The sequence below is a fragment of the Vicia villosa genome, unplaced genomic scaffold (genome assembly GCF_029867415.1).
Source record: "Vicia villosa cultivar HV-30 ecotype Madison, WI unplaced genomic scaffold, Vvil1.0 ctg.000412F_1_1_3, whole genome shotgun sequence".
Lineage (NCBI taxonomy): Eukaryota > Viridiplantae > Streptophyta > Magnoliopsida > Fabales > Fabaceae > Vicia > Vicia villosa.
In genome coordinates, this window is record NW_026705189.1 from 305,675 (window position 1) to 319,247 (window position 13,573).

Here is a 13,573-nt window from a genome sequence, read left to right on the forward strand (position 1 = left end):
CCCACAATATAATTTTTTTTGTAAACAAAATTTGTACTTTGCGAGGTGATTTACCCCAAGCAACGTAATTTTTTTGTTTGAGGTTTTACCCCTGGCAAATAACACTTTTTCTTGTAGTAAATATTACTAAGTCACAAGAGAAAACCTTCTTGCTACTTAGAAATATTTTGATTTTGTGACTCTTACAGCATTAATTTCTTATGTAGATTAACAGAAGATCCAATTGAGTTTATTATATTATATGTAGATTGTTTGTTTCACAAACCCTTCACTGAACATGCATTAATTTAAATTGATTTAGAAAATAATAATTTGAAAATTAAGTTATATTTGAAAACCAACTTAGATCAATTAATGTCCACTACTACAACTAATACACTTCATGACGAAACTTTCACCTCATCCAGAAAAAAAACTAAGGTATTATGTCAAGGCGCACCGTGTTTTATTTTCTTATAAAAATAAAAACAACATATTCCCTTGGTTTTTAATATAGCCGAGGAAAAGAATAACTCTAACATGATTCGAATCCTAACTATTGCAGTTTATGTTTTTATTTGTTTATAAGTGAAAACTAATTGATCTATTCCTTCGGTTTCCTTAATAGCCGAGAGATAAAATAATAAGATTTTACTATAAAAATAATTGTTAAACAAATTTACTCTAATCCTAACTTATATGTTGTCCCCCAAACTAGTGTGCATCATTCTTTGGGATGGATTACAAGACAGAAAAAATATTTAATGTTAGTCTATCCTGAAACAAAATATTTTTTCTGCCCTTGCAATTTATTTCACATAGTGTTGTTGGTGTTGTATTCCTGAAACAATTTTCTGTGAAATAATATTGGAAAAGTTCCTTATGATAGAGTGTAAGTGCATAAAAACATTTCTGCTTTCAAGTTAAACAAAGAAGGATATTCAACCATTAAAAAGATATATTCAACAAAATTTGGAACTGGAGCGATGACGATGAATATGGATTTTTTTTAATATTTTGTGTAAATAATGTAATGTTTAAAATAATATATTATTTACCTCGGTGTTCTTATAAAATCGAGGAGCTTACTTATTTTATTTAATTTTTCTATTTAAAAAAGAAAATAGGTTTTTCTATGGTTTTTTAAATAAAAACCGAGGAATAATGATACAAAGCTACAACAACAAATTTCTACCTTACATTCTTAAAAGAAAAACGCTCAAATTATTGTCAATGCATCAATCCACAACATACTATCTACATCCACCACTATATATCTTTATTATAAAAGTATTTTCCTTGATAATATTTGCTCAAGATAATGAAATTTTGTAACTTAAAGAAGATTGTAAAAGTTCTCTATGATGGATTACAATACAAAATGTATCCGACAGGATCTTGATTTCAACAAAGATGTGTTGTTCTCCAAGAATAACAGTTACTATGTAAACAATGTAATGTTAAAAATAAAATAAAAAAACTTATACACTTTTTACCTCGGTTTTTGTCAAATATCAAGGGTAAAATTTTTTCGTGATAATTGAGGATATATTTATCACCGTCCTTAAACAAATATGTGTTGTTCATTTCATGAGTGTCAACGCTCAAGATACTTCCATTAGTGATCTGCGTGAAACCTAATTGACATCCTTTATAAAAGCATTATGAATATAATAATTGTTAATGAAACCTATAACATGAAAACTTTGAAGAATAAAAACTTGATAAAGTTCTCTACGATGGATTGCAAGGTTTGTGTTCTTCAATAATCAATTTTTACGGTGTTCTTCAATAATCATATATTCATTATTTTAATTAATCATTTTTTAGTTTAATATATTAGAAACAAATAAATGCAAAAGGGATCTAAAATATATTGCATCTAACATTTTATCTTTCTCGACATTTAAATAAAACGATGATCCAACATCTGATCTTCGCCAACAGTGATGACGATGAATCAGATTCAAAAATTGTTAGATATATTTACATAAATATTCTGTGTAAGCAATGTTATATTATGAATAAACAATTACTTTACTAATATTATATAGTTTGTAACGAGTTTAAAAAAAGAAGCAATCTTCTCGGTGTTTTTGATAAATCGATAGGTATGATGCGCTAGTTTTGAAAATATTAAAAGTGCAGAAGTTGGGCTTCGAACTCATGTGTATAAACATTTTCTCCTCGATGTTTTAAAAACCGATGAATAAAATTGATACTTTTCATGTTGCACTTTGTTACCTCGCTTCTGTAGTCGAGGTTAATTGCATTTAGCATCTAAGGTGAATCGTATTATTTGTCGTAGTGGTTTTTTGAATTGCATGCATCTCGTAATGCATATCTCGCTCTTTAACCTATATAATTTTGTTCAATGTCATAAATTCTTCATAGCAACAATTTCTCCTCTTCTAGTTTAAAAGCATTAATTTTTTGACTAATTCAAACTCATCATCGTCACTAGCATCATCATCATCATCATTATTTGATGATTATTACGATGATAGTGATGATGATGAATTCGAATTAGTTAGAGCTGTCAAATAGGTCGGCCTGGCCCAACCCGCTTCGACCCGGTGGGCCAACGTGTTTAAATGGGTTGACTCGGCTCGGCCCAATTGCTTAATGGGCCACATAAAATGAGCCCAACCCGTTTTTCAAAGGCTCGTGCGGTCCGATGGGCCAGCCCGACCCGTATTTTAATATTATAGTTTTAATTTTATAAAAAGGATGTAATGGATAAATGCAACACAACATAAGTAGAGAGTCATCATAAATGCATATAAGCGATGTTTAAAATATTTATCCATATATATATATATATATATATATATATATATATATATGAATACCACAAAATCATCCATGGAAAAGTACAAAGTAACTTAATATTATCACTGATACTTATCAAATTTTCTCTCCATCTCACAACCATTTCCTTGATCACATCATCTTAAAAATATATTTCCATCCTCTTTAACTTTACTTTATCACTTGAAAACACATTTATGAAATCATATCTTATATCAATCTTTTTTCCCCAAAATTTACCACAATCTTTGTTTAATGGGTAAGCCTGAAGCCTGCTTGGCCCGACCCATCCCATAAAAAACATAGGCCCGTGGACTGGCCCAAAAAGACAGGGTCGTGTTTTTTAAGGTATCTGCGGTCCAGCCCGCACTAAATTGACGGGCTTATGGGCCGGGCCCATTTTGACAGCTCTAGAATTAGTCAACAAATTGATGCTTTTACAAATAAGTTAGAAAAAAAGGAACCGTTGCTATGAAGAACTTAGGTCATTGAATCAAATTCTCTGTGTTACAGAGCGAGAGAGGAGTTACAAGATGCATGAAATTCGAAAAATAATTAATGGTTTGTTTAACTTGTTTTTCAAGAATAATTTAATTTTTCAGATTATATTCTACATCAATTTAAATGATCGTATATGTCCAATGAGGTGTAGGGAAAAATAAGGGACACATATATTATAATAAACTCATGTATACATACCATAAATGTTATCTTTTATAGCCGTGGTGAAATGTAAATTTTATATTTTAATTAAATTGTAGTTGTTGGGTTTCGAATTTAGTAACATGACATCTTTAATGACTTTTCACCACTCATCCGTATAATAAAATCTACCGTTGGATTGAAAGCTATTATCTTATACATCTGTCTATAAAATTTAACATCAATCGAAAATCATTTGACATATCAACGAGATGCATAAAAACTAACGTCTTACAAAACTTCATGAAAACCGTTAATTTTTAACATATCTAATATTTTTTATTGGTGCAAAATTTTATTAGCGTGATCTATATGATAATATCTTTCAATCTAACGGTAAATTTTATTATACAGACATGTGGTGAAGAGTTATCGAATGTGTCATATTATTAAGTTTGACACTTTAGTGTTATTTGATGACCACGGTAACACACTCAGTGGCGGAGCCAGGAATTTTATGCAGTCTAGGCAAAAACTTTACACCCTTGATTATTCATCTGTTTTAATTTTCACACCCTATTTTTACTAATTTTGTCCATAATTTTGCCCCTAATTTTGTCTAAAAATCGATTATTAAATTGGAGGAGTACAAAGAAAATAGAGGTTGAGTCCGGGCGTCTGCCCGGGCTAGATAGGCCTTGGCTCCGCCCCTAAACACACTCGTGATAGAAAACAACATATTTCTAATTACACACTACATAATAACGAAACGTAAGACCGTCATAATATGCATTTCACAACCGTTTTGAATAGTGTTTTTTATGGTGACTATAGTTATATTAGAGACCATATTTTATATATAAGATAATGGTAATTATGATTCTATTATTTGAAATGTGTCTTTCTATAATCCATTTTCATATTTGAACTTCTACTTAACAAATTTATTAATTAATTAATAATTAATAATTAATATAATTAATATAAAAATAAATTTAATTAATTAATTAATTTTTAAATAAGAATCTAATTATTCTTATTTAATTAATTAAAATTATTAATTCAATAATAACTAATTGTAGACTCTTAATTTATTAAGCTAAAATGTTAGATTTTTTTTGTCAAGAAAATGTCACGTTATTTTTTTGTCAAGAAAATGTTACATTATTTGACCACACATTTGTTAAAACTCAAGTAAAAAACGTGCAATGCACTGTATCATGTGAAAACTCCAATAATTATAATAAAAATAAAATATTTATTTATTTATTTATTTATTTATTATTTTCCTAGTATAATAAAAAGTACTACTGTAGTAAAAGCTAATGAATGATTCTGACTTCATAGTGTACAGAGACGTGTGCTCTTGCATGTGAAACAAATCCAGCTACCCAAATTAAAGAGATCCCCACTCACAATAAACGTCAAACACTCAACGAATATTATCTTTATCTCTACATTTTCTACGTCACACAACAGTTCTCAACATTTCTCTTTATATAACAAATAAAATATACACCTAATTTGATGCAAACTATTTTTTTTATGCTAACACAAGCATTGAATGCTTTCACGTATATGGCAAGTTGATGAACAGGGACAAAACGCAAAAAAAATTCAAAATCAAAGCAAGAAATCAAAACTTAAAACAAACAAAGGAACTTTGAGTTAGTAGTACATAGTGTCAGCAACATAGCTATCTCATGAAACTACTGAAGACTAGTCCTTATCTTTTTCTGCTTCTATTGCATGTTACCATCACTACATCACTTTGTCCTTCAACACTTTCATCATTTGTTGTTATTATTATTATTATTATATGCACAGATTCTCATCTTCTTTTCTATCTGGTGCATGAGCTCATTCCATTCCGAATATTGGTGTTTGAAACTGACTTGATTTTGCATGTGTTTGGAATGTGTGTCCATTATTGATCCAGTTGTTTCCATAACTATTGGTAGTATTTAAGGAAAATATCGGTGTAGCAAATGGAATCGAACTTGTTGAAGATGACGATGATGATGATGAAGAAGAAGAATTGTTTCCATTTTGTTGCTGCTGAACAACTGATCCACTGAAAAAGCCTCCATTGTTATCGCCATTTGTATTCGAAGGTACATGCGAAGAAAAATCCATGTTGAAGGGTGTTGAAGATGGAAGAACAGCATGACTAGGATTATTATTGCTATTATTACTATTAAATCCAAGAATATTGGACCAGTAATCTGAAGAAGGATCTTGTTTTATCGGAATCGCGAAACTTAATGTAGAATTTGAAGGCTGCTGAGTTATTGTAAAGGCTGTGGATGGAGTTCTTTCATCTGATATACTTGCAACATCAAGTCTTTTGCTTTCTGATAAAGAATGATCAGTAGAAATTTTGCTGTTTTTATTTGATAAACCGCCTATGGGGAGAGAACTATTCGCGATGCTTTTTACGTCGTAGCGACTCATGTCGAAGTTTGTAACTGCATTTAGTCCTCTGAATTTGATTGCTGCTATATCATAAGCTTCAGCAGCTTCTTCTTGTGTGCCTAAGTAAATTAAGAAATTATCAAGTTATAGAACATTATCAAAATATTATCATAAATTACTATAACTTGATAAATGCCAAAAAAGAAAAGAAACGAAAATGATGTGAATATATGGATAAGAACATACTGAAAGTGCCAAGGTAAAGGTCTTTGTTTCCGGCAACTCTACCTATCCTTGCCTGCCATCTACCATGCTGGTGGTGTCTGCAAAAAATTCAATCTTCAATATCTCAAATTTAATAATACTCCTATTTTATTCACTCCACTACGAGCCCGGACCAAATTTATTAATTATTCAATAACTTTTAAAAGTAAATTTTCTTACCTTGTTACTCCTCGGTAAATTGATGCTCCTCTTGAAAAACCACTGCTCTTCCTATAAATACAAAGGAAAATCAAAATGTCCATAAAAACTATTCATAAAATCCATATCAAATTAATTGTATATAAGAATTTCGAAAATAAAATGTAACCTTCTTAGAGAAGCAACAAACTCTTGTCTAGTCATGTTCTTCATGCCATCAAGTTCTTTCTCATAGTTGCAAATCTGAGAATTGCAACAAAAATATTGATCATTATTTATTTATTTATTTGCGCATATAGTAGTAAAAAAAAAGGTAATCTTTATTACTGGAAAGTTGGTAGTGGTAGTTGGACCCCAGTACTTGAGAGCAGCAAGATCATAAGCTCTAGCTGCTTTCTCTTCCTTATCATATCCACCTAAATAAACAACAAGAAACAAAAATTCAATTTTATGACCAAAAAATGATTACTTAAACTTGAGTAGAATCTGAATCTAAAAAAAACAAACTACTATTCAAATTCATTATCATTAATACAATAAATAACATGAAGTTGGAATATGCTAAAACAAAATGATGATCTGGTCAACAAAAGTACTAACTCACCTAAATAAACTGAAGCAAAAGTTCACATCACACGAATCAGCAATCATTCACCACGTACAAAAGAAAAAAAGCACAGTCAGAATAATCTAAAACGGAGTAACAATAATCTAGTACAGTTGTGCATGGAAGTGAATTAATCTGAACCGTTCGATTGAGATGAGGTTTAACATTGAGATTTGAAATTTGAAAACAATGACACATTCTTTAACTCCCATTTATTCCGGTCAGTGGTCACACACATTAGATCTCGTGGACCCACTTTGCTCGTGTGCATCACAGCGCACGTTAGACACAAGCATTAAATTCAAAATTTTGAAACCCTAATCCCAAGATTATAGCATATTGTTATACCTTGTCTTCCTTTTCTACTTTGTCCTTCTCTTCTGCAACTATTGTCCCATAAATGAGCTTCATATCTTCCCGTCCATCTATGTCTAAAAATAATAACAAAAATAATATTAAAAATATCAAAAAATATTTTTATTATTTTTCATGTGTATAAAGATTACAAACAAAACATGCTATAGATATTTCTATTAAGTAGTTATGCAGAGACATCAGTTATGCAGAGACATCAGAAACATAAGCATGCGGTAAATATAAATATATATTAATATATATTTACCGGGTGACGCCACGGTAAATGGAGGTGCGTTGGCCGAAGGTGTCGACGGTTTTCTTGGGGGAAGGTTTTGGAGGTTCGGAGTTTGGTTCGGTAGGGTAGCCATGAGGGAAGCAAGCGGCTATGGTTTTTTTCAGTTCATAATCGTATATGTCGGTGGAAAGACGGTGAAGTTCTGTGGGTGCATATGTGGTGGCGGTGGTTCTTGCTGTGGCGGTGGAGTTTCCTAGAAAATTCTCGAGCTTGTTTCCGCCGCTGAATATGGAGAGGTTGGTGGTTCCTCTGTCAGTTGGCTCCGGCGAGCCTGTGAGGGTGAGAGATGGAGTTGAGGGAGGATAAGGGGTGAAGGAGTGGAAGAGAGAGAGGTGAGAGGAAGAGGAGTGTGGAGGATTAGGGAAGTGGTTGGAAAGAGAGAAAGCGAGGGAGGTGTTGTTAGTGTTTGTGGGGGGTGAAGAGGAGGATGAGTCCATAGTTGTTTTTTTATATGAAGGTGAAAGATGGTTTTCTTTGGAAACTGCGAAATTGTATAGAATCTATTATCTATGTGTGAGATGAGAGAGAAGAAAGGTTGATGAAGAAGTGTGAGATTATGACACAGATATAGAGGTGGTCAAGAGAGAGAAAATGACTCATCTATGCTTATGCTCTCCTGCTTGCTTAGGGTTGCTCGAAAAACGAGGTTTGTAGGTGTAAATATCCCACACAACAATCTTAAAGAATTCTTTCATTTCTATGATCATTTTTTTGTACTAGTACTATATATACAACATTTATTTGTGTTATACGTTGAAATTTATTAAAATTTTATCCACCTCTTAATGTGTGAGGTAATTGACTGTCAACTCACCACCAACCTTCCTTAGTTAGATTTTACATTGTATGTTTATATCTTGAATGAATTATTTCAAATTATTATTTTCATTGAAACTATCTTGGTTATAAAATACTACTACAAGATAAGTGATAATTTAATTTATAATCGATACATAGTCAATGACTTACTAATATGTTAAGAGATACTTTATCTTCATTTCTATTTTTTTATCTGAAAAAAAAATCCAAATAACCATGTTTAATAATTTATTTACACCAAAAATCATCTTTTCAGAAAAATTACCTGTATGACCAAGTTTCAGAGGTGGTCTCCACATAAGAGCCACCTCAGGTAGCGCCAAAGAGTAATCTCTCCTAACCTATGCGCCACCCAGGGTGGCATCAATGTACATTTTTTCCTTTTTAGCCACCTAGGGTGGCGCCTATGCACATTTCTTTTTCTTTTTTTTTTTAAATGTTTATATACTAATTTTTTTTAATTTTTTTTATTTATTAATAAAACTGTTTTTAACATAAATAAATAAATTATATTTTGTTTTTTTTATTTATCAATAAAATTGTTTTTATTTTAAAGTATTAAAAAAATATATATATTAAATTGCAACATATAAGATCAGTGAATCAGCTAACTCGAGCGTCCACGGAAAAGAGTAGTTCATTCATTAATTAAAAGGTACATAGAAAATAACCAACAGAAAAAGATAAACTAAAACATCTAAGAAATCACCACGGTTAAAACAATGTCATTAGGTCCATGCATCATTTGAATGGCATCAATGTCGTATTCCACGTTATCCCAGAAAGTTATCGTTACTCCAGTCACATCATCAGCCCTTGTTTTAAGCCTCTTGATGCTTCTTATTTGTTCGTCGACTTCGTACTCCCCCTCTAAAAATCTCATGAGAGTCCTCTTGAGTTGCTCGACGGAAGAGATATTCCAAAACATAACCGGCATGGGAGGTTTGACGGGTGAGAATATGACATGTCCGGTCCTTCTGCGATACTCCGATTCAGGTTCGGCACGCCATGTTGATCTCCGGGGCGGCAACTCTGTTGTCCGGTGACATCCATCTGGCCTAATGGTTGTCCGGCGAGGCATGGTTGTGTTTGTGTGATTGTTTGGTATTTGGAGTTTGTGTATCTGTGTGTAAACTCAACCATAGGAGCCCCTAATTTATAATAGTAGTGGGTAAAAAAAAGTAATGATGTTGCGTACTGTTTACAAGCACGCCTAACATGTACGATAAATGCAGACACACTGATCAATGACTGACTTGATGGGACTAGAAGAAAGCATGCGTATTTGACTGACTGTCCAAAATAAAGAGTGGCAGTATGGGCCATGAAGACAATTTCACTACGAGACAAAGACATAAATAGTTGATTTAATAAAGGATAATACAAATACAAATACAAATACAAATACAAATACAAATACTAATACTAATACAAATACAAAAACATTATCAATAAAAATAAAGATACAAAATACAAAAGACATACAACTAATTGTTGGTGGAATTTGATCCACGGTTAGGACATGTATTTCTATTGTGCCCGACTTCACGACATATGCTACACTTTCGTACCATTTTCTCATGATCCATCTCGGTTGTGATCCGAGTGCTGTTCGGGCGACCTCTTTTCTTTCTCCGCATGTTATCATTATGCCAAACCACGTCCCCTTCATACGCAGGCCAATAATCCTCCTTTGCCATCACTTGAAATGAGTTGTTGTACACCCCGAGCAAGGTATCCGCCTTGTAAATGGGAGATAAAAGTGCTAACGGATCTTGATGCGCATACGAACATGCTGCAATTACATGAGAGCATGGCATCCGAAAGGCTTGAAACTTTCCACAATCGCACCACCCTTCATTTATAAGAACCCTGTATTGTTGTCTCGGAAGGCCCTCGTTATGGTCAATCGTTTCTTTAACACTGAAGGTCCGGTTGAATCGGTCGAAAGATGTCACAATGTGGCTGTTGGCTTTGGCAGATTGCTCTTTCATGAATTTGACGCATGTTTCGCTCCATAATTGTCCGGATTCTATAACTGCATTCCAACGCTCACCTCTTCTTGCGAAAAGAGAAGCCATCCTATAGTATGTTGCTTCCACCAAGGCAGTAATCGGAAGGTGTCTGATGCCCTTAAACACTCCGTTCATAGACTCCACAAGATTCGTAGTCATGTGCCCCCATCGCTTCCCGTTGTCGTATGATCTGGTCCATTTCTCTCTAGCAAGATTGTCTACCCATCTGCCTGCATCTGGATTTGCCGCTACAATTTCTTGGCGATAATATTGGAACGTCGGTTGAGTCAACGCATATCCGGCATTGACAAAAGTCTTCCGAAGAGCCCTGTCCTTTATCTCCCGCATGAAATTTTGTGCGATGTGTCGAATACAGTAAACATGCGTTGATGTAGGGTTTTGCCACCCGTTTGCTGGATTGTTGTACGCACTCTCGATGGCAGCATGTCTGTCTGAAATCAAGCAAAGTCCAGGTTGGGGGGCAACGTGTGTCCGAAGATTTCTGAGAAAGAAACCCCAACCTCCAGCAGTTTCTCCTTCCACAAGAGCGAAAGCAACAAGAAAGATGTTACTATTTCCGTCTTGAGCCACAACCATCAACATGGTGCCTTTATATTTTCCGTACAACCAAGTTCCATCTATTTGAAGAATTGGTTTGCAATATGAAAATCCTTGTACACATGGGCGGAAAGCCCAGAAGAGCCTGTGGAATATCACATTTCCTTGAAGTGATGTTCCGTCTGGAGATTGCGCCGGAAGGGTCTCTAAAATAGTAACAGTTCCAGGAGCATAAATTTGAAGTGCATATAAGAAATGTGGGAGTCGTTTATACGAATCCTCCCAATTTCCATACACAACTTCGATCGCCTTGGTCTTCGCCAGCCACGCCTTTCTATAAGACGGAGTGTAGTTGTACGTTGCAACGATATGAGAGATTATCGTTTTCACCTTTAACGATGGATCTTTTTCAACTAGAGGCAAGATTTCTTGACAAATGATGTCATAACTTAGCTTACGGTGATCTTGTGAAACATTTGTGTTAACACATGTGTGATCTTGGGAAATATATCCTATAACCCATGAGTCATTTCTCTTCCTGTATGATGCATGCAACCTGAATCCACAATCAGTGTTTCTACAGTAAATTTTGTACCTTTCGACATTGGCGCGATCAACTCTAAAATCAACATTGTTTGCCATATGAAATCTTTTTATGGCCATGATACATGCCTCCTTAGAACGAAATCTGTCTCCTACTTTTAACCGTTGATCTGTTTGGGTGTATGGATCATAGAAAATATCAGACGATGGTTCGTCATCCCCATCAAAATTCAGGTTCCTCATGTGCACTGGAGGCATATGCACTTGATCTCGTGGTACAACAACTTCCGGTTCATCTTCACTTTCCTCGTTTACCAGGTTATCAACTTCTATTTCCGGTGCTTCTTCTTCTTCATCTACAACGTCGACCTCTGCTTGCTCGTCTCCAAGTGCATCAATGACTTGTGACTCAACCATTTGCGTGGGTTGAACTTCTGGTAGAGTAACATACAGTTCTATGCATTCGTAACCAGAATACTCATTGTTAGAACAAGATTTGTTCTGATCAATTATCTTAGTTTTGATGATAACAATAATATGAATTTTGCTTAAGATAATATGGTACTCTAATCCAATGCAATTTCCTTTTCAGGAAATATATAAAGAGTACGCATAATTCAGCGCTCAGAAGCTTTGTCTCAAAGGGTTCAGCATGCAACATCAGAACATGGTCTGGCAAGACATCAGAAGATGGTCGAAGCAGAATCAGAACATGGGTCTATGGAAGCATCAGAAGAACAAGAGAACAGAAGCACTGAAGTTCTGATGGTATCACGCTCAGAAGCACTTCAAGGTCAGAAGATCAGAAGATGCTATGCACCAAGCTGTTTGACTCTGATGATATTCAAACGTTGTATTCACAAACATCAGATCAGAAGGAAGTACAAGTGGCAAGCTACGCTGACTGACAAAAGGAACGTTAAAAGCTATTAAAGGCTACGTCAGTAGACACAGCGTGAACAAGGCTCGAGGTAGTTGACAAAAGCGTATAACATTAAATGCGATGCTGTACGGAACACGCAAAGCATTAAATGCACTCAACGGTCATCTTCTCCAACGCCTATAAATATGAAGTTCTGATGAGAAGCAAGGTTAACGATTCTGCACCAAAACAACTCAAATTAACTTGCTGAAACGCTGTTCAAATTCAAAGCTCAGAATCTTCATCTTCATCAAAGCTCACTACATTGCTGTTGTAATATATTAGTGAGATTAAGCTTAAACGTTAAGAGAAATATCACAGTTTGTGATTATCGCTTTTAAGAAGCAATTGTAATACTCTTAGAATTGATTACATTAAGTTGTAAGGAACTAGAGTGATCGTGTGGATCAGAATACTCTAGGAAGTCTTAGAGGTTATCTAAGCAGGTTGTAACTAGAGTGATCGTGTGGATCAGTATACTCTAGAAAAGTCTTAGAGGGTATCTAAGCAGTTGTTCCTGGAGTGATCAGTGTGTGATCAGAAGACTCTGGAAGACTTAGTTGCTGACTAAGTGGAAAACCATTGTAATCCGTGCGATTAGTGGATTAAATCCTCAGTTGAGGTAAATCATCTCTGCGGGGGTGGACTGGAGTAGTTTAGTTAACAACGAACCAGGATAAAAATAACTGTGCAATTTATTTTTATCTGTCAAGTTTTTAAAGCTACACTTATTCAAACCCCCCCCTTTCTAAGTGTTTTTCTATCCTTCAATTGGCATCAGAGCGCCGGTTCTAAGGTGCAAGCACTTAACCGTGTTTAGAAAAGATTCAGGAAGAGAAAAACGCTTCAGTAAAAGATGGTTGATGAAAGTGAAAAGTCTACACCTGCATCTACATCTGGCTCTGCTGAGCAATACAACGGCAACAATGGTTATACTAGACCGCCGGTATTTGATGGTGAAAACTTTGAATACTGGAAAGATAAACTGGAAAGTTACTTTCTTGGTCTAGATGGTGATCTATGGGATCTTCTGATGGATGGTTACAAACATCCAGTAAATGCCAGAGGCGTAAAGCTGACAAGGCAAGAAATGAATGATGATCAGAAAAAGCTTTTCAGGAATCATCATAAATGCAGAACTGTTTTGCTGAATGCTATCTCTCATGCTGAGTATGAGAAGATATCTA

At 34.4% G+C, this 13,573-nt stretch overlaps 2 protein-coding genes across 2 annotated transcripts; both read right to left on the reverse strand.

Moving 5' to 3' along the window:
* Positions 1-5,075: 5,075 nt before the first annotated feature.
* On the reverse strand, positions 5,076-8,179 carry LOC131627904 (AP2-like ethylene-responsive transcription factor AIL5). The gene is made up of 7 exons (XM_058898756.1): positions 7,500-8,179; positions 7,226-7,308; positions 6,598-6,695; positions 6,440-6,513; positions 6,292-6,342; positions 6,094-6,170; positions 5,076-5,966 (listed from the first exon to the last, which is right to left on the reverse strand). The coding sequence occupies exons 1-7, from the start codon at positions 7,964-7,966 to the stop codon at positions 5,293-5,295; spliced, it is 1,524 nt and encodes a 507-aa protein (XP_058754739.1). The 5' UTR covers positions 7,967-8,179; the 3' UTR covers positions 5,076-5,292.
* Positions 8,180-10,380: 2,201 nt separating this feature from the next.
* On the reverse strand, positions 10,381-11,881 carry LOC131627910 (uncharacterized). The gene is made up of 2 exons (XM_058898761.1): positions 10,885-11,881; positions 10,381-10,472 (listed from the first exon to the last, which is right to left on the reverse strand). Exons 1-2 carry the CDS (start codon positions 11,879-11,881, stop codon positions 10,381-10,383), a joined length of 1,089 nt encoding a protein of 362 aa, XP_058754744.1.
* Between the last annotated feature and the right edge of the window lie 1,692 nt (positions 11,882-13,573).

Coding starts and splice junctions, on each gene's coding strand:
- LOC131627904 (XM_058898756.1), bottom strand. CDS start 7,966: ATGGACTCATCCTCCTCTTCACCCCCCACAAACACTAACAACACCTCC. Junction 6,514..6,597: donor CTACCACTACCAACTTTCCA/GTAATAAAGATT, acceptor TGCAATTCTCAG/ATTTGCAACTATGAGAAAGA. Junction 6,343..6,439: donor TTTGTTGCTTCTCTAAGAAG/GTTACATTTTAT, acceptor TTGTATTTATAG/GAAGAGCAGTGGTTTTTCAA.
- LOC131627910 (XM_058898761.1), bottom strand. CDS start 11,881: ATGGTTGAGTCACAAGTCATTGATGCACTTGGAGACGAGCAAGCAGAG. Junction 10,473..10,884: donor GGAAGGAGAAACTGCTGGAG/GTTGGGGTTTCT, acceptor TAAGGGCATCAG/ACACCTTCCGATTACTGCCT.